Source organism: Geotrypetes seraphini, chromosome 2 (assembly GCF_902459505.1).
Source record: "Geotrypetes seraphini chromosome 2, aGeoSer1.1, whole genome shotgun sequence".
Classification (NCBI taxonomy): domain Eukaryota; kingdom Metazoa; phylum Chordata; class Amphibia; order Gymnophiona; family Dermophiidae; genus Geotrypetes; species Geotrypetes seraphini.
Genome location: NC_047085.1, coordinates 500,795,859 through 500,822,782, shown reverse-complemented (window position 1 = coordinate 500,822,782; position 26,924 = coordinate 500,795,859). Strand labels below are relative to the sequence as shown.

Genomic DNA, 26,924 nt, shown 5'->3' with positions numbered 1-26,924 from the left:
AATTGTCTGCGCGCGCCTTTGTCCCAGCGCGCTTTTGACCTGACACCATACACAGGACATTTTCCACTATTCAACCTTTACTGGTTGAAAAGAATCTGGATGAATGAATCAAGCCAAATTGCTTGGAAAGATAGAACTTAAAAATACCAGGACTCACCGAAGGTGTCAGTCTTGTCTTGGACTTACTTATACCCGACTACTCATGACTCATGGCTCAGTATCATAGGTATGTGAAGATCTCATGAAAAACCATGACCATAGTGAAGGAAGGAGACACCCGGGACAGTGGCATCCAGTATCACCACATTCAGCACCCCCAGCCCCACACACACTCTCACCTGCCATGCCCATCGTGTATATGCCCTGCATATCTTTCCAAATCTTTGCCAACAGTGAGCATCATCTCCTACCTGTTGCTCACACCGGCTTCATCTCTCCCTCTGACGTCACTTCCTGGTCCCGCAACCAGGAAGTGACATCAGAAGGGGAGCTGAAGCCAGCACAACCAGCAGATAGGAGATGCCACTGGCTGCCGGCGAAGATTTGAAGAAGTAGGTAGGCAGAGAGGAGGAGAGGTGCTGAGACGGTGCCCAGGGCGGTTCGCCCCTCGCTCCCATTTGCTGTGCCACTGACTTGACACAGAAGAATATGTATTGAGGTTCTAGACACCTGCTCCAGGATTCTATATTTGACGCCCAAAATCGTGTGCCCAAGATGCACATGCAAATTAATTAATAACTCAATTAACATCAGTAGCCAGGTGCTAACAACCAATTATTGATGTTAATTAGCACTCATTAAAATTTGCATGCATCTCTCACTGCGCATTGTTCAATAAGGCATGGTGCCTAACTCTACTAGTGCCTAACTGAAGAGGGAACTTGGCCATGAGCATGTCAGGGGTGTTCCAAAACGTTGTGCGCAGAATTATAGAATACGGCCTCAGAGCACTTATCTTGGGCACCAGCGTTTACACAAGGTTTCAGCAGGTGTAGATAATGGCGCCTAAAGTTAGGTGTGGAAATCAGTACTACATGCAATTATATAAAGGGTATGCATTTAGTGCCAAATTTTTGGGTGCTGAATTTGAGTACCATTTATTTATTTAATAAATCTTTATTCATTTTTACATCTTACAACAAGTGCATCAATAAATAACAATTGAAATTGAATACATCACTTGAATTTCTTTCATATTTAACATTAATACATAAAATTTAACCCCTTCCCTCCCATCCCTACATATCATATGCAATCAAATATATCCTATAAAAAATTATTTTCTACTGATCTAAACATTTATTGAATCTAACCCCTTGCGTGTAGCAAGAGGGGGAGGGACGCGCACAGAGAAAAGATGCTGTGCAACGGGGGGGAGAGACAATGAGAGGAGATGGCCATTTCTATGAGGGATCGTCAAAAAAGTTTCCGCACTTTTATTTTTTTAAATGTTATTTATTAAATATCTCAAAAGCAAATTGCATCACTTTTCCATATAATCACCCTGTTTTGTGATACCAGCATCCTACTAACTTCTTAAAGCCATCAGAAAAGAATGTTTTTGGTTGAGCGCGAAAATATGAAAAAGTGCAAACATTCTGAAGAACCCTTGTATTTAACCAATACTGGCTCCTAGAGATTTCTCTAGACCTTGATATTATAGCCAGCGTCTAATGCATTTTTCAAGGCATCAAAACGCTGACTTTAAGCTACTACAAGGACTAAGATAGAGAACAAGATGCTTGAACAGGATCTAAGATGATATCCTTGAGCAGATAGGTTGGATGTACGGCATTCCCCCTCCTACTACTTACCTGGTAGACGAAAGCAGGGGACAGGCAATAATTAATCATTTCCTGGTGGAAGACGGGGGTGAGGCTGCCGGACATTGGGGGGACAATCCAGACCCAGTCTGAGGGGCAGCCCCCACGCAGCCTGTTCTCGCTTTCCAAGTGTTTCATGAAGGACTCGGTGGCCGCGTGGTGATCCACAATCGTCACCTTGGCAACCTAGAGAGGGGACACAAACAGGGCTCAAAAATAGATGCCAAAAAGATGATCACGATGCTAGCATTCTCTAACGCCTGTTGCATACCAAATCCATGATAGAATATTAGTATAAGTCCACGGTTATACACCAAACATTAGGTGCAGCCACTTACACCATGTCTATGGCTGGCGTAAATGTTGGCACCTAAAATTAGCAGCTCCAGGAAGAAGTGGAGATTTGTGTGGGAGCAAGGCTGGGGTGGAATGGGGTAGGGCTGGGGGTGGAATAGGGCGTGGGGGGTCTGGCATCTCTGTCTCCATCCCTTCCTTCCCCCTATGCCTCTCCTTCCATCTCTCCCACCCCTTCCATGCTTTGGTATCTCCTCTCTTTCCTTTCCCTCCTTCCTTTCTTCCCGGTCTGGCATCTCTGTCACCTTCCCTGCCCCCCGTGCCCTGGAATCTCTTCTTCCCTCTCCATGGCCTGGCATCTCTCTTTTGTCTCCTCTCCCTTCCCTGGTCTTCCTTCTCCCTCCCTCCCTTTGTTAACCTGCAGTCAGCAGTGCAATGTTCAGAATTCGCTGCTTTTGTCGACGCCAGGCCTTCCTTTCTGCAGGGTCCTGTCTTTGTGGAAACAGGAAGTAGGTAGAACACAGCAGAGAAGAAGGCCTGATGCTAGAAAGACCAGCGAATTGTGAATGCTGCTGCTCCTGCTGCCAGGAAGAAATCCTTGAGAGCAGCGCCGGTCCTCAGAGAAGTCATCGGAGCACCCCCTTATGGGCTGCACCCAGGGTGGACTGCCTCCCCCCCCTTGGTACACCAATGTTTCAAGCACATGGACGTCCATTTTAGTTTTTTGAGACATCCATACGTTTTGAAAATGAGTACCAATGTATCCCAAAGTGTCTGTCGAAGAAGAATTTGAAGGTCACATAGTGCAATGAAAAGGGGCCGTACTCTGGGAGGAGAAGCACAAAGAGGACATTTCTGCATTTGGTTATCAAAATGTGACTTGTTTTTCTTTTTGATTTTCTGCTGAAGCGTTTCTCAGGAAAGTTGGGAAAGTGATATTAGGAGATCAAATCTTGGCAAACAGGAGCTAAATGAGATATTGGAGAGAGTGGGCTAATGTACACTGGATTAGACACGTACATTATTTGCTTTGGAGCAAAATCTGTGGTTTTTTATATCTGGAACACATAACTGTTTTGGCAGAAGTGACTTGACCGCAATCATTTGTAAAGCTCCCAAATAAAGAGCAACTTAAGTCATAGGGGCCAATTTTTCAAAATGATTCTGGGTGCTAAACCCAATGGAAGTTATCCCATCCCTGGACACAGACAAGGAGTTTACTCAGTACCGGGGGGTACTCAAGCACCCACAACATACATACAGCATACAGCAATGTATGCATTGCAGGCCAAACTGTCTGACAATGCTAGTAAAAGATTTTAGATCATTAGAGCAAGACTGAACTTGTACAGACACACTTTACAATGGCCGGCTGGGCCTGCAATATCGCTAATTAGAGTTCCTGCACTGTAGACATCAGGTCCTGGAGATTTCTTTACCTGGTAGCTGTGGAGAACGGATATGTTGATTTCCAAGGCTGCTTTGTCTTTCCATAGTGAAGAAGTTTTTCTGGTGTCCAGACCCATCAGCTTTGCTACCTCCTGGAAAGGTAATACAGATGCAATGGGGTGAAATGTATTTATATATAATAATTCTATACTGCAGATTATACCGAATGCACATTATAATGCACAATATTTAAAATAAAAGCATCCAGTTAGTGCTAAAATATATCACCATTCCAATATAAACTTTTAGTTCACATCTATATTTTCATATTTATCATTTTGTTCTCATCTTTATTTTGATTTTGGTTTTTTTGTTTTACTTTCTTACTTTAGGACCCATGGCCTGTGTTGGGTTCTTTAGTCTTTACATATTTGATATGTACATATTCCTTCCTTTGTTTGAAGATATTTTGAAGAATTGACATCAGGGGGAAGGCCTGTGGGCTAGCGGAGTGCAATCGCTGCATGCGCCTGGCCCTTTCTTTCCCAGAGTTGCAGCGGGGGATAATTAAATGCAGGTGGTGGGGGGCAGTGGCAGATCAGGGGGAGGAGGAATTGGCAGTGGGTCGGCTTGGGGGCAGGCAGGCTTCTGCGCGGCAGTGAAGGAGGAAGAACAAAGGCTGGAAGACAGTGAAGGGGAGGGGGCACAAACTCGGGACATAGGAGGGAAGAAAGGGACAATTGTTGGGCCTGAGTGTGTGAGTGAGAGGGAAAGAGATGGTGCACATGGGGAAAGGAAGAGGAAAATTTGGCATAGAGAGGAGTGAGGTAGAGATGCATGGGGAACACAGGGATAGATTGAAGGGGATGCAAGGGGGAGGAATGTTGGGCATAGTGATGGAGGGAGAGATGTGGCATGGTGCTGGAGAGGAGTGATAGAAGGAGAAATGGGCATGTGGCTGGTGGGAAGTGGTGAAAAATGATCTGGGGGATGAAAGAGTAAGAAAAGTAGGATTCATGGAGGGACAGAGAGAGATGTTAGTAGGGGAATGGAATGAGGTCTGGAGGAGAGGAAGCATGTAGGAGAAAGAGAAAGAAAGAAAGAAATATTGAATGCACAGTCAGAAGGAAGTGCAACCAGAGACTTATGAAATCACCAGACAACAAAGGTGGGAAAAATGATTTTATTTTTAATTTAGTGATGAAAATGTGTCGGTTTGGAGAATTTATATCTGCTGTCTATATTTTGCACTATATTTGTCTATTTTTCTATAGTTGATACTGAGGTGACATTGCATATTTTAAAGTCATCTGCCTTGATATCTTTGAAACCCCCCCTGAATATAAATGATAATTAACATTTTCTTTGCGTACAGTGTGCTTTGTGTTTTTTAAATTTTGTAGTTACCATTATGTATTAATAAGATTATATTGTGTGTATATGAAAAATGGATGGAAGAAATTGAATTACAATTAGTATTATTATAATGGGGGTGGAGTCAGGGGTGGAGTCTAGGTGGGTTTGGGGCGGCATGTGGGCAGGGGTACTCGGTTGGTATTTGTTAGGCTTAGGGGGTACTTGGCTTGAAAAGGTTGAGAAACAGTGCTACAGATCATATACAGGGTTTTTTTTCCAATCAAATATTTTTACTAACTCATTTGATTTTCCTGAAAATGTGTTTATCTGCTATTAACAGCTGGATGTCTGCTATTAGGTTAAAATTGAATATGTCCAAAACTACTACTATTACTATTATTTCTATAGTGCTTCCAGATGCATGCAGTGCTATACATTAAACACGCAAGAGACGGACCCTGCTGAAAAGAGCTTACAATCTAATTATGACAGAATAGGGTGTAGAGCAGATCTGTGCACAACTCCTAATGACTGCCAGTTAAATGCTTGTTAACTTCAGTAATTTAATTAGCTAATTAGCTTGCTCATGGATCTGGCATCAAATTTGGGCAAATCTGGGACCAAATTTGGGCAATCTATACAGAATCTGGGAGATAGCGGCTAGATAGGGGGACAGCGGTTCAGCATATTTCAAATCCCGCATTTATTATTTCAATGTGTCCTTGATTCTACGGTTTACAAGCTAAAATACTTAGGATGAAACACACCAGAATTTAACAGCCAGTGGCAAAGTAAGGGAGGGGGGGGTGCAAAGGGGCAGACCGTCCCGAGCGCCATCCTGGTGGGGGAGTCAGAATCTTTCCTACTCTCCATCCCTTCGCTCCTTCCCACTCCTCCCCTGCTGCGTGCGCACCTTCACTTCCCTCCACCGTAACTCTTGCTGTTCGCTGGTGCAAGCAACAGCTCCAACCTGCCGCTCGCGCCGGCCTCGGCTCTCCCTCTGATGTCACTTCTGGGTCCCGCAACTAGGAAGTATCGTCAGAGGGAGAGAACCATGCGGGTAGCAAGTCGGAGATGCTGCTCGCACCAGAGAAGTTAAAAAGTACCGGGGAAGAGGCACGTGCTTGGGGAGCGGAGATACAGCGTGGGAGAGCACCACCGCTCTGGGCACCTCCCACCCTCGCTATGCCACTGTTAACAGCACCTAACATTCTGTTTGTGGAAGTCTACACAGCCTAAAAGAAGATAAAAGCTAAACTTCCCCCCCCCCATTTGAGACATCACTTACTTCTGAGATGTTGTACCTGTTGGAATCACATAAATTCCTCATACCGACTTCGGTGCCCATGTACCAGCCGTTAAAGGGGGCGGCGGGGAACTCTAGTCCTCCGATCTCCAGAAGCAGGTTGGAGACGGCAGGTAAGGCATACCATTTTAGGTTCAAGTCCGCAAACCACTCGTAACTGTGAATGAGCCAGGCAAAAGAGGGGGGAGATTAGCCAATTACTGCTACTACTGTTAATCTTTTCTGTTATGCTACCAGATGGTGTGAAGTGAGAGTGTGTGGCACATGGGTTAGAGCTACAGCCTCAGCACCCTTGAGGCTGTGGGTTCAAATCCCTCGCAGCTCCTTGTGACCCTGGGCAAGTCACTTAATCCCCTCATTGCCCCAGGGACAGATAGGGAAATATGATAAAGTACCTGAATGTAAACCACTTAGGATATAAAATAAATAAATAAAATAAAAATATTTATGTTTATTAAAATGTGAAATTCTGCCAAATCTTGCAAATGTTCTCAGCGGGTTACAATAAAATTACCTAAAATTTAAATAAAGGCTGAAAGGAACTCCATAATACAAAGAAAAGACGTATTCTAATCATTCATATCTACAGTGGTGTAGTAAGCGGGAAGGGGGAGGTTCTTGGCGCCAACATCCATCCAACTCTTTGTCCCCTGCTCCTTCCCAACCCCTCCTACTGCGCACGCGTGCCTCTTCCCTTCACCTATACCTGGCTAATGTTCCGAGCACGAGTAGCAACCCTAACCTGCTGCTCGCGCTAGCATCAGCTCTTCCTGTGACATCACTTCTTGGACCTGCACCTAGGAACTGTTGTCAAAGGAAGAGCCAACGCTGGTGCAAGCAGCAGGTTGAGTTTGCTGCTCGTGCTGCGAACGTTACAGAGGTACGAGGGAAGGGAAGGGGAGTGCGCGCGGTAGTGGGGGTTGAGATGGGAAAGGAGCAGGGGGGTGGGGAGGACAGGTGCTGGCGCCACCATCAAAACGGCACCCATGGTGGACTGCCACCCCCTCCCCTTTATTATGCCGCTGCCTACCAGCACGTGATTTGAGTTAGGTGCGATTCTTTGAACGATGCCTAACTTTGTTATGATGTGTGGTAGGTGCTATTTTCCTAGGTGCCATTTATAGAATCAGGCCCAAAGTTGGCATTTTTTTTTTGCTGATTCTATACTTTTTTAAAAAAAAATTCTTTATTCAGTTTTAACTCTTGCAACAAGTGTACAATATTCAATCAGATAATTCGTACAAATCACTTGACATTCTAACAATTTTTGTCAAATGCATATAAAAAAAGACCCCTCCCCCACCCATCCCATTCATCAGGAATAAACCCATGGAATCACATAACGTACCTCCCCATCCCCACATTAAATATAGTCCTATGTAATAAAAAGGTGTCCAAGGTGTCTAATCATTAGAATATGCAATGAATGGCCCCCAAATCTTTTTGAAACTATTATAATTTCCTTGCTGTATAGCAAGCACTCTCTCCATTTTATAAATATGACAAACTGAATTCCACCAAAAGGTATAATTAAGTTTAGTATAGTCCTTCCAATTTCCAGTAATATGTTGAATAAATATTTATTTATTTAAAAATTATTTTAGCCCGCTCACACCTTACGCTGCTTATCAAACAACAACATGAAACATAGTTCAGGTTCATAAAAGTGCTTCAAACAATCATTTAAAAAAAAAAAAAAAAAGCCTCTACAAATAAAATTGTATTCAAGGCCTTCTTAAATTTCTGTAAATCAGGTTAACAGCCAAAGAGGTCCTGTCAAATTGTTCCATAACAATACTCCCTACCTCTGAGATAATGGAAGTCCTAATTTTCTCCATACCTTATAGAAGAGAAGAATTGTGGACTGAAAATCACTAATAATAATACCCTAAGCACGCATGCGCACTCCTACCTGCGTGTTCCGTGATCTGTAGGTCCGTGGCTCCGCATGCACAGTAGGACTCAGCAGTGGTTTCTTCTGTGCATGTGAAGCATTTTAAGAAGGGATGTACGGACGCGACTCCCCCCTCCTGACCTCACTCCGTCTAACTAGACAACGGCCCCACACTCATGGCCCCCAGATGATGTTCTGCGTCCCGCAGTCTGGCCGGCTCCCTTACACTCCCTGGCCGAAGTTATTTTTAGTTTCAAAGCCACCGCGGCGGCGGCTCCTCTCACGAACTGCACCTGCGTCGGAGAAGGCTTCCAAGCAGGCGGGGATCGTGAGAGGAGCTGCTGTGGCAGCTTTAAACTTAAAAATAATTCCGGCAAGGGACTAAGGGAGCCGGCCATAAACAACCAGCTGCTAGGAAGGGAAGGGATGGGGGGAGGGAGAATGCTGCTGCTGCTACTGCTGCTGCTGCACAGGGATGTGGAGGGGGAGGGAAATACCGCTGCTGCTGCTACACAGAGAAGTGGAGGGGGAGGGAAATACTGCTGCTGCACAGGGAAGTGGGGTGGTGGGAGGAAAATGCTGCTGCTGCTGCTGCACAGGGAAATGGAGGGGGAGGGAATGCTGCTGCACAGGGAAGTGGGGGGGGGGAGGGAAATGCTGCTGCTGCTGCACAGGGAAGTGGGGTGGGGGAGGGAAATGCTGCTGCACAGGGAAATGGAGGGGGAGGGAATGCTACTGCGACTGCTGCACAGGGAAGTAGGGGGGAGGGGAAATGCTGCTGCTACATAGGGGGAAGAGAGACAGACAGATAGAAAGAGAGACAGACAGCGGGAGAGAGACAGAAAGAAAGACAGGGGCAGGGAGAGAGACAGAAAGACAGATATTCTAGCACCTGTTAATGTAACGGGCTTAAAGACTATTTACTCCATAATAGCTTTCCAACAGGGATTCCCTGTTTCTCAAAAGCTGCCTCAGGGGATTTCAAAGTTAGTCTTTCTTTTCACAGCTTCTCAACTTCAAAATAGCTCCAAAGGTGGATTCATACTGAGTGTTGGAGATACATATGCTTGGGGTAGATTTTCAAAACCTGAAACCAGTTAACAAAGTAATTGGCTAGTTAAACTACACTGGCTGTCCCCTCCCCAAAGCCCTGTCAAATTGTCTCACTAAATGCTCATGACACACACATTTAACCAAGTAGAAAAAAAAAAGAGTGGACCAGTGGAATTCCAGTTGCAGGTTTAAGTTTTAGACATTTACTATGTACTTTCCATATTGGCCATGTAAATTTAGTTGGATAATTCTGGCTGAACAAAAGAGCAGCCCTCAATCTAGCTGTACAACTTCTGTCTGGCTAGTTTTAGGTGAATTATCAGCCACAAATCCAGACAGTTAGGTCTCTTGATAATTTGGCTTAAGATAATTGAGTAAAATACCCAGTTATCTTTGAAAATTGCTCTGTTAGTGCAAGAAGTCCGTTTGTTAGAGTATTTGACAAGTGTTTATGGGTCACTTACGTCGGGTGTAAGAGTGGAACTTCTAGAATGAGCTCAGGTGAAAGTTCAAACAGTTCTGGATTCTCCCCATTGGCCTGTAGTACCAAAGGTAACACATCGAAGGCTCCGTACTTGGCTTTCCAGCCCAGCTGGATACACAGCTTTAAGAAAGAAAGGATGATGAGAATTAAACAGAAGATATGTCAAGCAGTTCAGAATGTGAGCAAAAGAGCAGAGTCTTCTCTTCTCTCTCCTTATACACCTCCCAGAGAACTCCGTTCCTCAGATAAGCCGCTCTTAGATGTACCCTTCTCCTCCACTGCCAATTCCAGACTTCGTTCCTTTTATCTAGCTGCCCCCTGCCTGGAATGAATTACCCGAGTTTGTCTGTCAAGCCCCTTCCCTAGTTTAAAAGCAGACTGAAAACCCACCTTTTTGATATAGCCTTCAATCCTTAACCCTACTCCTCTGCCCTCCAACCCAGCCAGCTGATTAACCATTCCCCTTAACTGTTTCCATGACATCTGTTTGTCTGTCATGGCTGTTTAAATTGTAAGCTCTTTCAAGCAGGGACTGTTTTCTTCTTCTTAGTGACTCTGTATAGCGCTGCATACGAATGGTAGCGCTATAGAAATAATTCATAGTAGTAGTGTGAAGAGTTTCAGTCTTTGGGAAGCAGAGCTGAGTCTGTGATGTCATAATGCCTCATTCCACCAATAAGAGCCAACCTCATCAGTGATGTCACAATGACTTGATTGTCCTGTACTCCCCTCTGGCCTCCAACCCAACCAACTGATTAACTGTTCCCCTTAACTGTATCCATGACATCCTGTTTGTTTTGGCTGCTTAGATTGTAAGCTCTTTCGAGCAGGGACTGTTTCTTCTTCTTTATCCAGGGTCCAGAGAAGAGCGACTAAAATGGTTAAGGGGCTGGAGGAGTTGCCGTACAGCGAGAGATTAGAAAAACTGGGCCTCTTCTCCCTTGAAAAGAGGAGACTGAGAGGGGACATGATCGAAACGTTCAAGATACTGAAGGGAATAGACTTAGTTGATAAAGACAGGTTGTTCACCCTCTCTAAGGTAGGGAGAACGAGAGGGCATTCTCTAAACTTAAAAGGGGATAGATTCCGTACAAACGTAAGGAAGTTCTTCTTCACCTAGAGAGTGGTGGAAAACTGGAACACTCTTCCGGAGTCTGTTATAGGTGAAACACCCTCCAGGGATTCGAGACAAAGTTGGACAAGTTCATGCTAAACTGGAATATACACAGGTGAGGATGGACTCATTTAGAGAACTGGTCTTTGACCTAAGGGCCTCCGCGTGAGCGGACTGCTGGGCACGATGACCACTGGTCTGACCCAGCAGCGGCAATTCTTATGTTCTTATGTTGTGACTCTGTGCAGCGCTGCGTGCATCTGGTAGCGCTATAGAAATAATTAGTAAACATAGAAACATAGAAAAATGATGGCAGAAAAGGGCCATAGCCCATCAAGTCTGCCCACTCTATTGACCCTCTCCCCTAACTACCCTTTGAAAGATCGCACTCTGATGACCCATCCCCTTAACTCTACCCTCTTAGAGATCTGACATGGGCATCCCATTTATTCTTAAAATCTGTCACGCTGCTGGCCTCGATCACCTGCACTGGAAGCTCATTCCAATGATTAACCACTCTTTTGGTGAAGAAATACTTCCTGGTGTCGCCATTAAATTTTCCGCCCCTGATTTTCAGCGGATGCCCTCTTGTGGCCGAGGGTCCTTTAAGAAAGAAAATATCATCTTCCACCTCGAGACGGCCAGTGATATACTTAAATGTCTCAATCATGTCTCCCCTCTCCCTACGTTCTTTGAGAGAGTATAGCCGCAATTTGTTCAGCCTTTCCTCGTACGAGAGATCCTTGAGCCCCGAGACCATCCTGGTGGCCATTCGCTGAACCTCCAGAATTGTACACAGTACTCCAGATGAGGTCTCACCATGGTTCTGTACAATGGCATTATGACCTCGGGCTTCCGACTAACAAAACTTCTACGGATACAACCCAGCATTTGTCTAGCCTTGGATGAAGCCTTCTCCACTTGATTGGCAGTTTTCATGTCTTCACTAATGATCACCCCTAAATCTCGTTCTGCTGCAGTTCTAGCCAATGTCTCACCATTCAATGTGTACGTCCTGCACGGGTTATTGTCGCCAAGGTGCATGACCTTGCATTTTTTTAGCGTTGAAGCTCAGCTGCCAGGTTGAGGACCAATGTTCCAATAAGAGCAGGTCCTGCGTCATACTGTCGGACAAATTGCTGTTACTTACAATGTTACATAGTTTGGCATCATCGGGGAATAGTGTTATTTTACCTTGAAGCCCCTGGGTCAGGTGTCCTACGAATATGTTGAAAAGTAGTATTAGAGCCCTCCTCAGATTCAACAACCTTTGACCTGTGCAACTGTAACTCATGGAGTTTCTTGTCTCTTTTCCTTTATCTGGGTATCAAGTTCTCTTCCTTTTCTTTGTGTTTCTCTTTTCCATCATCTCTTGATCTCATTTTCTCTCCCTTCTACTCTTTCCCATTTTTATCCATTTTATCTTGTTTCTCCCTAGTCTTCATCTGTATGTGTTGTTCCATGCCTTCTTAAGCACTTACCTCTGGGTTCTGTAAAGATTGCTCAGATTTGCCTGTTGAAATCTGAACGTGATTCTGAGATACATGTGCAACTTACTGTATTAATCACACAGGCTTTTATTAGAAACACGGGTGGGGGGGGGGTTATGTCTAAGGAGGGCTATTATTGGAGGCATGATTTCTTTCCTCCAGCTCTCATCCCCATGATGGCCATGTCTCTCTTCCATCCTGCCGCCCGTGATAACCACCATTTCTGTCCTGCCTCCTGCAGTAGCTGATATTGCTCTCCTCCATCCTCCACTCTCTCCTTCCCATCCGGGATGTCCAGATCTCTCTTCTTACCGTGTCTTGAGGATATGGTGTGGGGCCTTGGATCATCTGGCTTTCAGCATGTGCAGATGCTGAAGGGTCCTGCACCAGACCAGCACCATAACCTCGAGATGAGGTAAGAAGAGAGATCCAATCATCCTGGGGGGGGGGGAAGGGAGGAGGGTGGAGGTGAGCAGTATCGGGGGAGGGGGAGAGGGACGATTATTGGGGGAATCTGGATTTGATTTTCCTGGGGGGGGGGGTTTCGGGTCCTGAAGCAGAAGGTGGGGTTGATTATTGGAGGTAGGCGATTATTAAAGAGAATACTGTAATGCAAACCGTATGCCGCGGCACAGTGAGATTATGGGTGTGCCTCCAGGGATTGAAGGACACTTGATGTATACTGAGTGTCACATCTGCCATTGGCGCCTCTCCTCCTCTCCACCCCCACATGAAGCTTGTCTCGTTTTCCCTGAGCTCGGAGCCATGTCTGGAGGGACTCCGAGCATGCACGGACATCGACATGATGATGTTGTGTGCATGCATGTGACATCATCATGTTGAGTCTACGCATGCTCGGAGGTCTTCCAGACCCGGCTCTGAGCTCAGGGAAAATGAGAAGAGTTTCATGTGGGGCTGGGGTGGGACGGAACTGGGGGCGGAGCAGGTGGGGCAGGATTGTGGGTGTGCCACAGAAAGACATTTGCTCTGCTAGTATGCCAGAGCAAAAAAAAAAAAGTTTGCAGGGCACTGCTGTAATTAGTTAATGAGCCATTAAGTTTCCAAGTTTATTATAAGATTTGATTAATCGCCTATTCCAAATTCTAAGCGATGTACAGCTAAAAATTACAAAGTTAGGGGAAACGTACATGACCAACAAAATTAATATTAAACATATTAAAATATCGTAAAAATACATAACATAAAATAACATGACTAAACATAACTAACAAGACTGTTTTACTTACATGATCAAATAAAGGGGAAGTTGTAGGAAGAAATACAATTAAATATAAAAGAAACAATTAAGGTAAAATAACATTGGGAAAAGGGGAAGAAATTTAATATAAAATATTAAAAACGAAAGGAATTCAGTTAATCACTAAAAGCGTCTTTAAAAAGGAAGCTCTTAAGTTTGCTCTTAAATTTGTCAAGAATTCTTTCTTCTCTTAGGTAAATTGGCAGGGCATTCCAAGCTAGGGGAGCCGTAACTGAGAAAATAGAATGACGTCGTGGACTAATAACAGTAAATAATTAGATACTAACAACAATTATTGCTATTAATCAGTGCCAACTGAGATTTGTAAATACATCTGGCTATGCATTATTGTGTACCACAAGGTGTCTGGGGTGTGGTCATGGCGGGGGCTGTTCTGAAAATTTACATGCAGTGTTATAGAATTCCAGAGATGAGTGCTCAACTTGCATGTCAGGATTTACACCTGATGTCTGTTGGCGTAAGTCCAGCACCTAAACGTTGCTAATGGGAATCGATGCAATATGTAATGTAATTTATTTCTTATATACCGCTACATCCGTTAGGTTCTAAGCGGTTTGAAGAAAATATACATTAAGATTATAAATGAGAAGTAAGAAGGTACTTAAAAAATTCCCTTACTGTCCCGAAGGCTCACAATCTAACTAAAGTACCTGGAAATTAATAAAGAAGAGAAAATAAAGATGGTTGAAAAAAGAAAAATTCTATGTGAACTTATAGGATGGAAATTAAACTGACAGTGAAGAACTGTATGAAAAATACATATGGAATGCAGTTAGAGAGGGTAGGTTACAGTCTATTTATGGTATTTGTTTAATTGGAAGGTGTTAAGGTGGGTCATTTGGGGGAAGGTTATCTGAAGGTAGGTGAATCTTCTGGAGGTAAAAGAGGAGGGGTTAAGATATTTGGATGAATTTTTTGAAAAGCAGGGTTTTGATTTCTTTTCTGAATGTTTTGAAGTTGTCTGATATTGTCATCAGATTGGAGATGGAATGGTTGATTTTTGCTGCTTGTGTTGCCAGAAGGTTGTCAAACATTTTCTTGCGTTGTGTGCCTTTGAGTGGGGGGAAGGCGAAAGGGTTCGAGGTTCTTCTGTGTCTTGAGGTGGAGATTTGGTTTAAGCGGTTGTTTAGATAGGAGGGGGAAGAGCCGTGTAATGCTTTGAATATCAGGCAGTGGAATTTGAATTGGATTCGTGCTTGTATGGGTAGCCAGTGAGAGTCTAAGAAGGCATACTCTATACTCATCGGAGGAGCATCCCTTTATTGAGCAACACTGAGCACCACTTTTTCCTAGTGACTAATTTTCAACGCCATGTATCCTATCCGACCCTTAGCAGCAACATATATGAAATCAAACCTTGCCTCTGTTAGCTCCACGTTAATGGGGTCCCCTAGGATCGCGCCATTTTCCTGTTTGTAGCCAGCATAGCGAATGAGCTGGTGGTTCCAGATCCGGAAATCGCTGCGTCCGTCCGTCCTCTGCGGGAAGATGGTGATTGATGCCCTGGGAACATAAGAACATATCATAAGAGCATAAGACTTGCCATACTGGGACAGACTGAAGGTCCATCAAGCCCAATATTCTGTTTCTAGCTGTGGCCAACCCAGGCCCCAAATACCTGTCAGAAACCCAAAGAGTAGCAACATTCCAGAGCCAATACTGTGATGTCATAAAGCTTCATTCCACCAATGCCTAAGAGCCAACCTCATCAGTGATGTCACAATGGCTTCATTATCCCATACTTGGCTCACATAAAAACATTAGAATTGCATTACTGGGACAGACTGACGGTCCATCAAGCCCAGGATCCTGTTTCCAACAGTGGCCAATCCAGGTCCCAAGTACCTAGCTAGATCCCAAGTAGTAAAATAGATTTTATGCTGCTTATCTTAGGAATAAGCAGTGGATTTCCCCAAGCCATCTCACTAACGGCCTAAGGACTTCTCTTTTAGGAAATTATCCAAGCCTTTTTAAAACCCCGTTATGCTAACTGATTTCACCACATTCTCTGGCAACAAATTCCTGAGTTTAATTACACGTTGTGCGAGGAAATATTTTCTCCAGTTTGTTTTAAATCTACTACTTAGTAGCTTCATCGCATGTCTTACCCTCCCTCTTCTACAAAACCGCGCTAGCGGCTGCCGCATGGGCTTCAGAGCCATTACCATGCGGCTTTTATCTATTTGTTATGAGATCTTGATATGTGAAGGGAAATTTTATAACTGGGTGCCTACATTTCGGTGTCACTTGTGTTCAGAAATATATAGAATAATAATACTGTAATAATAATTTATTTATATACCGCAACAACCATACAATTCAGAGTAGTTTACAATTAAAAAAAACAGTAATCACTAGAGACATACAAAAAATAATAAAATAGCCATTTTGAACATAAGAACATAAGACTAGCCTTACTGGGTCAGACCTATGGTCCATCAAGCCCAGTAGCCTGTTCTCACGGTGGCCAATCCAGGTCCCTAGTACCTGGCCAAAACCCAAGGAGTATCAACAGTCCAGCATCTCAAAGAATAGCAAGATTCTGGAACCCCAATGAGAGCAACATTCCAGAGCTGAGATTGTGATATCAAAATGCTTCATTCCACAGTGCCTCAGAGCCAACCATCAGCAGTGATGTTACAATGGTTTCATTGTCCTATACTTGGCTCACATAAGAACATAAGAATAGCCTTACTGGGTCTGACCAATGGTCCATTAAGCCCAGTAGCCCGTTCTGATAATCTGTTTAAATTTAGGAAGACTCTGCTCCTCAATATCCAGGTATAACTTAGGCATCAACTTGAGGAAATAGTTGCAATAAGCAGTAAAAGTGTAGTGGTAATTAAGAATTCTGTTAGCAAAAATTGTCCATGGTACGGCCCTCCCTGCCTAGAGGAACCACAGCGTAGAGTTTAGATGAATGAGCTTTCTTTAGAGAAGATTCTACGGTCAAGGACTGGTGGGACAATTGAGACTTCTTAAAGCCTTTGCAAGGTACTGTGTGATATCTGGATTCCAACTTGGATGGAATAGCTGTAATGGAATAAGGAGTTTCCATATTCCTGAAGAATGTTTGCTTCAACACTGGAGTCATAGGGAGTCTCAAGGTCTCCTTGGGTGGATGAGGCAACTCCATGTCAGCCAAGTATTCAGGTGTATACTTGGAATCAGAATGAAGATCCAGTTGAAGAGTTTGTCCCATGTCGAAGACAAATCTGGCAAAAGAAGCAGACTTTGAGGTCGAGGCAACATCCGGAGAAGGAGTGCAAGACCAAGGAATAATGGAGTAGGACGGAGAAGCCTCTCTAGAATATTGAGACAAGGGTTCAGAGTCTAGGCGCACAGTAATTGAAGAAGCTGCACTACCTCAAAGGTGCAGTAGGGCGCTCCAAGGAGGGCGAACTCGAGGATGAGTATTCCCGATGCTTGGAGGCACGCTTAGCTGGAGGTCTCAAGGAGGCTGGCAGGACCGTAGATACGGCCTGGGATGCCTGAGATTCTGGGGGCTTCTTAGAAATGGTACCTGAAGGAGAGACAGGAGACTTACCTGTCGAAGATGACTTCAGAGGAGGTGCCGGCGAGGCCTTCGAGACCGAGGATGTCGAGGTCGAGGCCTTAGTGGAGGCAGAAGCTGGTGTCAAGGTCGAGGACTTAGATGTCGAGGCCGTCCCCGAAGCTGAGGTCGAGGCCTTCTCAGGCGGTTGGTCCATAGTGCCAAAAAGTTGAAGAAAATTGGCACAGCATCGACAAAAGGCCCGAAGTTGAAGGGAAGCACAGCGCAGACAAGCGTCGGGGCAATGTTCAGGATCCAGACTATGGGGATAGGTGATGGAAATGGTCTTGCTGCACTGTCTACACCTTTTGAACCCGGTAAGAGACAGGGACATAGAAAAAATAAAGTCCGATGTACTGAATGAGGTGAGCGGCCGGGCCTAGGCCGCTGACCGGAATGAAAAAAGAAAAAAAAAAAAATTGAATAAATCTTTTTTTTTTTTGTGAAGGAGAAGAATGGAAAACACGAGCACAGCGACTTAAATATAAAATAATAAAAAAGCTGCGGTGAGAGAAGGCAACGAAGGATGCAGAGCTGAAAAGAAGAGGACTTCTCGGCTCCGCAGAAAATGTTGAACTGAGGTTCCTCACAAGAGACGCGCGCCCTAACTCGGGCGGGAAGGCACTCGCGCATGCGCAGTGCAGCACTCGGAAGCTCTTATAAAGATCTTCAAGGAAGTCTGCTTTCGAGGCTGTCCGCTGCGGGGCTCCGTCGGTGACGTCACCCACTGCTGAGAATATGCTGCCTGCTTGTCCTGGGATAAACTCCTATACATTTGCTTCATCCACTACAGCAAAGCTTTTGACTCTATGGATCATAACAAACTATGGAGAACTCTAGCGCAAACAGGAATACCCGAACACATAACTCAGCTGAAAATCAAGAAGCTGCAGCGAGAACTGAATACGGCAACACTGATCAGATTAGTTCCGTAGTTAAAAACTGTTTCTATAAGTTACGACTTATTAGATCTTTATCCAAAGTCTTAAAACCAGAAGCTCTTAACATTCAAATTCATTCTTTGGTTATTTCTAGGCTGGATTACTGCAATACGTCATCAGGGACGCGGCGGAGGAAATTAGGCCAGTAGAAGACCCGAAGCAGCATTTAGTGTGCCTGCGACGCTGCTGCTCCTGCCGGGTTTGTCAGCCTTGTAGCAGTGGGAGGGTCAAGGGGGGTTTCAGTTGTGTCGGGTAGGGTCGTTGGGGGGAGGGAGGGGGGGTGAGTCGCGGCGTTGAAAGACGGTTCAGTTGAAAGACGGCATTGAAAGACTGTTCAGTTTTTCGGTCTGGCCTGCTCCCTGCTGCTCCTTGCCGTATTGTATTTTTTAGTTGAAAGACGTGGTGTCTTTCAACCACTGCGTCTTTCAACTAAAAAATACAATACGGCAAGGAGCAGCAGGGAGCAGGGCAGACCGAAAAACTGAACCGTAAGCCGTACATGCGCAGTACCTGCGGGTCGCTACAGCTCACGGAAAACCGGTGCACGCATAGGAAGTGCGCATGCGCGGCTTACCATTTTATTATATTAGATTGTCTTATTTTGTCTCCCAATTTTAAATTGTCATACGCATTGAAGTATTTGATATTGCGTGTACAACAAACTTTTAAAAAACTTGAAACTTGGTGTCAGGCAAGGATGCATCTTGTCACCTTACCTGTTCAACCTGTGAATGGTGAAACCATCTTCAGAAAAGCAAATTTGGAAGAATAGAGTGGTTTCAAAGTTAGTGGCAGATGATACAACGCTTATCACTAGCAGCAAAGAAAACATCTACTGAGAAAAGTTAAAAATGAAAGTCATAACATGGGATTAGAATTTACATAAACAAGATGAAGATCATGAACATGGAAAATGATGGAAGATTTTGAGTTTGAAAGGTGACGGAAGTTGTAAAGGGTTTCAATCTCCTGTGCTCTTTCATAAACAAAGAAGCAACCAGCGGGGAGGAAATAGTCTGCAGAATAGCACTTGGTCGCTCTTCAATGAAGACTCTTGGCAAAGTATTCAAAGACAAGGAAATAACACTCCAAACATAGATCAGACTTGTCCGCGCACTCAATTATGGATGCGAAAGCTGGAGACTGCGGCAAAAAAAGGCAGAAAGAAGATCGACTCATTTGAGTTATGGTGTTGGAGAAGGATTTTATGCAGTGAGTCACCAGAAGAACTAACAAATTGATTCTGGAAGAGATCAAACCAGCTATGACTCTCGAAGCCCAAATGATGAAGTTACGGCTTTCTTATTTTGGTCACACCATCAGAAGAGAGAGACCAAATTAATAATTTATTAGAGAACCCAGTGGCATTGTCCTATGATACTGTGATATTTGGTATGGATATGAGAGCAAAAAGTCAGATTTCTGCGAATAACAATAAATTGCTACTTATAATGACAGGGGTTGCCATTCAACAAATCACATATAATTGGAAAGACTGGAGGAGATTAAATTATAACTTTTGGTGGAATTCTTTATGCCATATCTATAAAATGGAAAGATTTACTGCGTTACAAAAGGGATATTTTAAGAAATTTCAGGATGTATGGAAACCATTAACAAAATATTGTCAGGATTAAGTAAAATTATTTCCCTTATGTTTATTAGTTTATGAGGTAGGGAGGGGGGTATTTTATTATTACATATATCATACAATAATGGAGTATTGTGACCAGCCGGGCATTCTCCCAGTGCAGGTCCCAGTCAGGACAGTGGGAATGAGGGTGAAACAGAAATCCCGGGGAGGAATTGGGAAGGATCAGATTATGAATGAGCTAAATAATAGCACTGACCACCGGGGGAGCCCAAGAGGCCCTTGGAACACTGCCAGGGCTGACACAGCAGGGCGTTTCCCCAAACTATATAACCCTGTCTCTCCCAGTAGAAAAGCAAGCCGGCTAGGAAGGAAGCTAGGTCCTTGCCTTCCTAAGGATCCTGTCCAGCCAGACAGGGACAACGAGTGCCAGCCTATGGAAATTGAGCAGTTTGAACAGCCTGGTGAACTATCTCAATCTGAAGAGCTCATGGAAATCCCAGAGGCTTGGACTTGTGAGGAGAATGCACCTGAACCAATGCAGGTGAACTTAATGCTGAGCCACAAACAGTGAAGGTGTGTGCAAACTGTTTGTGTGCTGTGTTTTGCTGTGTGAATAAGGATTTTTGTTTTGAAAGCTGAGAGAGAGTGTGGGAGAGGATTTGCTTCCACCTGGGAGGGAATTGGTAGTCTGTTTTCAGGCCAATAATTGTGCAAATCCTGTGACTCTCTCTTTTTCCTGGCAGCCATAATTAGTGATTGCCAGAGGCTGTTTTTCCTTTATTTGTTTTTGCTATGGACTAAGAAGGAAAGATACCTGAATGTTGGATTATAATTTTGGGTTTTGGGACTGAATAAAGCAACTGCTTTCCTAGCAGTCTAAGTAAGCTCTAGGGAGCCAAGGTCTTGGTATGAGGCAAGACCTAGAAACTGTGGCAAAGTAAAGCTGATAGCTAAACAAGCTGACTTTTGTTTCTTTGCCCCTTTTGGCAATTGTTTGATTTTCTTTTTCTCTGATAAATGCTGTATATAATCTGGAGAGAAAAATATCAGAATGCTGAATGACATTACTTACCTGTTCCAAAGACATTAAGTAAAGTGAACTGTTTATTTAACTTGACTGAGTGTTGGGACTTTATTTTGGAGTTTTGTTTTTTTTGAATCCAGTCCTACAGGAAGACTCCATGTCGGGTCTCACGCAAATGTTCATTTTTATGTGTAGCCGTGCTCAGAGCCTTAAAATCCTATCTGGGATTGCTCCGACGGCCACAGTATATGGTTGGGGGGGATGGGCGAGGGATAGGGAGGGACAGGGATAAGAATATATGTAATATACCAATGATTGTTTATAAGTGATGTATTTATTGTTACTGTGAATGAAAATATTAACACTTAATGTAATTTGTGAAAATGAATAAAGAATTATAAAAAAAAAAAAAAAAGAAGAGAGAGATCAATGGAGAAGGAAATCATGTTGGGAAAGATCGAAGGAACCGGGCGAAGAGGGCGACTCGCAATCAGATGGCTGGACATGCTGAAAACAATCATAGGGATGGTGCTGCAGGATCTTGCTGGACTACCACAAAACTGATTTCTTTTTAGGGTCGATAATTCATCAAGTCGCTAGGACGAGTTAATGGCACCTAACAACATAGGTAATCGTTATCTCTCCCTGCTAGTTTTAGGGCACAGACCATCCTATACCGATCCTACTTCCCAATTACTGGAGTTGCCATTGTTCATAGACAACGGCACGAAAGACAAAAGCGTGCGCCGACAATTGAGCACAGCGCGCGCCGCCGCGCCACTGTAAATTACAGTTTTTAGGGGCTCCGACGGGGGGTTTTGTTGGGGAGCCCCCCCAGTTTACTTAATAGACATCGCGCCAGCGTTATAGGGGGTTTGGGGGGTTGTAACCCTCCACATTTTACTGTAAACTGAACTTTTTCCCTAAAAACAGGGAAAAAGTGAAGTTTTCAGTAAAATGTGGGGGGTTACAACCCCCCACACCCCCCACAACGCCCCCAAAACGTGGCGCAATGTCTATTAAGTAAAGTGCGGGGGTTCCCCCCCATGCCCCCCTGTCGGAGCACTAAAAACATTAATTTAGAGCGGCGCGCGCTGCGCTCAATTGTCTGGGCGCGCCTTTGTCGCGGCGCGCTTTTGACCTGACACCGACTTTTATAGCTTCTTATATAACTGTGACCCTCCAGAAGAATGCCTCTGCTACAGAGCAGGAGGTGGGAGATTCTCCTGGGAGTCACTAGAGAAATGAGCATGTAAGACCCAGGCTGAAGGAGGCAGGGTGATAAAAGCGATAAAAGATGTATGTTTTTCAAGGACATGTCCAAGGGTCCGGATAGCTTTTCAAAAACCCGGCATTTTGTCCTGGTTTCGAAAAGCTTCCTGTACAAATTGGGGCAGGAGGGAGCATCCGCATATGCGCAGATGCCATCTGGGGGCGGGGCTGGGGAGTGGAACGGGGCGTGGTGAAGTCAGAATAGGGCAGGCCTGTGGGCTTGGCGTGGTTATCCCAATCTCCTGCTAGTGCCCAAGTACTGAGGTGGATTCCTGGAAGTGCCGGCAGCCTGCTGGGATGAGGTTCCAAGTGGGATTGCTAGAGGGCAAAACTGTGGAGTGGTAATTCAGTTGGGCGGGAAAAAATGGCCCTGGGCTGTGGAAAGAGTGGCTTAATGAGAGAAGTAGCAAAAGGACCTTAGGGCTGTTGCCAGGAGGGAACAGAAAAAGGGTATGCGGATACAATATTAATCCCAGTTGGTAAAGAAAATAGTATGAAGGACTCTGCTTCCTGGCAAAGCTTAGCCAGAGAGAATCAGCTTGGCGGGGAAAAAATGGTCCAGGGCTGTGGAACAAGAGCAGGACCTGAAGTGTCTCACCGCAGATATAACAAAGAATTGTTGTGAGGAGATTGGGAACACAGAGAGGGTTAGATTCCAAATGACTCCACATTCAAGATATGATTGAAGCTTTGATTTGAATGCCATCTTGTAAATAGTTTTGGGAAGTTTATAATTAGCAACCTGGATTTTCAAGTAAGGTTATCAATTTTCATCAGTCGCAACTTAATTTATTTAAATTAAAAAAAAGGATTTGAAAAAATGAATGCGGATATGCTAGGTCATACTAAGAGATTTAACTTAATCTGGGGCCCTTTGACATCTTTTATGGATTCATTGTAGTTGTCTTTTCCTTTGCTCCTGTTGGTATATTGCACACACACACAGGGGGAGGGAGGGCGGGAGGGGGGTATTTCTTTGTATGGTTCTATTCCCTTATGAAATGTTGGTTGGGTGGGTTTTTTTTATTGTTGTATGGATTTTGATTGATTATAAATGCATATATGATTAATATTATTTGTATAGATACTCTATTGCATTTTTGTTGGTTTTGAAACTCAATTCCTAGAATTGCTTTAGTGTCTTTGCAAAGGCCAATTGTGGAGGGTGGGGTAAATTTTCCTAATTTTTATAGGTATCATGAAGCCTATATTTTGCATCAAGGTATGTATTGGATCCTCCCAGAGCCCATTGATAATATACCAGATTGGTTTTGGCTAGAATGGAGACTTAGGTTTCCTTTGCGTCTTGGTCATGTTGTTAGTATCAAAATGCCAAGGTTATATAAAGTCCAAATCCAATTACTTAATTACGTTCAGGGATATTATTTGACAAACACTAGGTCAGAAAGAGTCAAAATCCAAAAGACATATAACTGACCATGTAAATAAGACAAGCCTTTGAAGGGTGATCAAGAAATATTGTTTAAAATTACTCAGAGATGTGAAACTCTGAAAGGAAGGCTACAAAACCTCCCTTGGGTAAAGAGTTTACCTTCCAGTCATTGTTATTCTATAAAAAATCTTTTATGATCACGACCTGGAAAGGCTAAAAAGTTCAAACTGTTTCAAAAGTTCAAAATAACTGGTTTGTTCTTGTTCTGAATCGCAAGAAGTTATCTTTTTGACTCCCCCAGCTATGATGCGTTTGTTTGCAAGTCACGCAGTTATGCCAATCCAGCACTAGTATCGACTAGGATTCAATCTGAACCAGCTTACATTGGGTCCCCTGAAGCAGGGAACGAAACGGGGCCACGTTGGGACCCCCTCACTCCTGTTTAACAACTAAGTGGATTTTTTTTCATGACGTTTCATGACGTTTGCATGATATTAACAACAAGAACAAACCTTATTTTGAACTTTTGAAACAGTTTGAACTTTTTAGCCTTTCCAGGTCGTGATCATAAAAGATTTTTATAGAATAACAATGACTGGAAGGTAAACTCTTTACCCAAGGGAGGTTTTGTAGCCTTCCTTTCAGAGTTTCACATCTCTGAGTAATTTTATACAATATTTCTTGATCACCCTTCAAAGGCTTGTCTTATTTACATGGTCAGTTATAGGTCTTTTGGATTAAGGTTATATAAAGAGCATAAAATATTTATTGATACCTGAAAAACTTTAAGGTATATAAGTAGTCTAACTCCTATTCCAATAAATAAATCAACAACTCAAACGATTTGGCTAAACCCCAAGATCAAAATTGGCGGTTTTAAAAATCATCTGGAAGCATTGGATGTTGGCAGGAATACGTACTTTAGAGGATGTAATAACTAATAGTAAGCTGCTAGAGTTTTCACAATTGCAACATAAATTTGGTCTTAACAAATCGCAATATTTTAGATGGTTACGATTGAAGCAGGCCATTCAGATAGGGTTCCCTGAACGGAAAAATCTTAATAATTATCATAGCCTGGAATTCTTATGCTTTCAGATGGATTCTATGGGTCATCAGGCCGCACAGTGGTATAAATTAATATCTGGATTTGTAAATAAAAAACCAAAAAATGGTCTTAGAGACATTTAGAGCATTGAGATTAAGCATCAAATAATGCATCTCAATGGCCACGACTTTGGACTTGGAGGTTAAGATGTACAGTGTCAGCATCTATGAGACAAACATGGTTTTTTTCTTTTGCATAGAGCTTTTTGGACCCCTGTTCATTTACAAAACTAGATAGTTCTAAGTCTAATAGATGTTGGCACTGTCATCCTGAAGCTTGGACATTAGATCATCTTTTATTCTATTGTCCATTCATATTATTATTTTGGAAATCAATTTGGCCTCAAATAAACAGGATAATCCGGTAGTCTTGACATATGATACTATTTTATTTGGAACGGCAATGAGAGCAAAGAGTCAAATTTTGTCAAATAACAATAAACTTTTATTTATTTTGACTGGAGTAGCAATTCAACAAATAACATACAATTGGAAAAATTATGACAGATTAAACTATAACTTTTGGTGGAATTCTATATGCCATATATATAAAATGGAACGTACAATAGCAACACAAAAAGGATATTTTGGTAAATTTCTGAAAATTTGGAGACCATTAACAGACTTTTGTAATGAATGATAACATTTTCCCAAAGTAAGATATCTGATAGAAGGGAAAAGGGTGGGTATTATTTTTATTTATCTCATAACGCATATGAATATATCAATAGTCTCACTATATTTGTATGAAATTCTGTTACGGGAGGGGATGGGGATGGGAGGGTTTCTATTTAATAATAATTGTTTAGATATTAGGTGTATTACATAATATTCAAGATTTATTACAATATAAATATGTAATGAAATGTTATATTTAATGTGTTATTTCAGAGTTAATCAAGTGTGTATTTATAAGTTCATATGATTTTATCTAATACACTTGTTGTAATATGCAAAAATGAATAAAGAATTTAAAATGGTTTTGAAACTCAATAAAGATTTATAAAAAAAAAAAAAGGAACGGTTAATGTGAACTGGATTCAGGGAAAATTACCCTTCGACCTACCAGAGTTATTCCGGCCACAGTCTGTGCACAGCTCAACAATAGACTCTTGTTTTGCAGAGCCTGATCAGGGTACTCTACCTGAAGAGCTGGCCAGTACACAAGTCCATTGGGGAGAGACCAGGGTTACACAACTGTGTATGATGTTTCACTGTCACTATTTTTCATAAGAACATAAGAATAGCCTTACTGGGTCAGACTAATGGTCCACCAAGCTCAATAGCCCGTTCTCACGGTGACCAATCTAGGTCTCTAGTCCCTGGCCAAAACCCAAGGAGTAGCAACATTCCAGCATCTGAAAGAATAGCAAGATTCCGGAACCCCAATGAGAGCAACATTCCAGAGCTGAGATTGTGATGTCATAATGCCTCATTCCACAGTGCCTCAGAGCCAACCTCATCAGTGATGTTACAATGGCTTCATTGACCTATACTTGGCTCACGTAAGAGCATATGAACAGCCATACAGGGTCAGACTAGTGGTCCATCAAGCCCAGTAGCCTGTTCTTTCAGTGGCCAATCCAGGTCACTAGTACCTGGCCAAAACCCAAGGAGTAGCAATATTCTATGCTACCAATCCAGGTAGCATGGAATATTGCTGCTCCTTGAGTTTTTCTCTTTAGTGTTTCCAGTGAATGGAAGATCTAGTCCAGAAACCAAATTCAGGTCCCTCTGTCTGGCAGCAAGTAGAAATGTCACTGAACTGCTGGCCTGAACTCCTCAGGATAGGCTTACATGAAGAGAGAAGTTCAGGCATACTGTGAGGGAAAAGTGGTTTGGATATATGAGAGGCCCTAAAAGAGCAGAGAGGCCTTGGCAGAGCACAGGGAGCAAGAAGCGATGTAGTGAGCTGAGATGTACATAGCAATAGGGGAAGACTTGAAAAAAAGAGAAAGCCAAGACCCAGCGGAATGCAGCAGAGAAGGATGACCCAGCAGAAAAACTCAAGCAGTTCGTTTCTCCCCTATCCTGTTAGAAACTGATAAGCTGACAGATAAACCTGTGAGAGAAGGTAGGGTTGATACAATAACCAGTGAGGGAGAATATAATCTCAAAAGAGAAAGAGGGTGAAAAATGAAACAATGATAGTGAAAAGGTTTGGATGACTTCCCTGTAAGGAAAGGCTAAAGCGGCTAGAGTTCTTCAGCTTGGAAAAGAGATGGCTCAGGGGTGATATGATAGAGGTCTATAATAGAGAATGACACGGTGAAAAAATTGGTCCCCGTCACCGCCCTGTCCCCGTCTCACCATCCTCTGCACCGCCCCGTCACCGCCATTCCCTTCACCGCCCCGTCACCGCCACTGCCACCCCATTCACCGCCCCGTCACCGTCACCGCTGCATACATAAAAGCCTCAAACGGGTACGATTTTATATACTTTTCTTTATTTACGTATAAAGGAAACATTCTTTAAAACTTTAAAACTTAGTTAAATATTAGTTAATAACTATACAAAAACAAAACACGCAGAGAAAAAATTAATTAATATAAATTCT

The 26,924-nt window shown here is 43.3% G+C and overlaps 1 protein-coding gene across 4 annotated transcripts in view; it reads right to left on the bottom strand.

Annotated features, from left to right (window-relative positions):
* The window catches only part of NOS3 (nitric oxide synthase 3), a 195,057-nt gene that overhangs the window by 138,967 nt on the left and 29,166 nt on the right, over positions 1-26,924 (bottom strand). For 3 of the 4 annotated variants that reach the window (XM_033932081.1, XM_033932083.1, XM_033932084.1), the window contains exons 6-10: positions 14,844-14,985; positions 9,580-9,719; positions 6,151-6,325; positions 3,557-3,658; positions 1,815-2,009 (exon numbers count right to left, since the gene is read on the bottom strand). In XM_033932081.1, coding sequence (XP_033787972.1) covers positions 1,815-2,009; positions 3,557-3,658; positions 6,151-6,325; positions 9,580-9,719; positions 14,844-14,985 — 754 coding nt within the window. The remainder of the gene's footprint in view (positions 1-1,814; positions 2,010-3,556; positions 3,659-6,150; positions 6,326-9,579; positions 9,720-14,843; positions 14,986-26,924) is intronic. The other variant, XM_033932085.1, reaches the window with a different exon arrangement.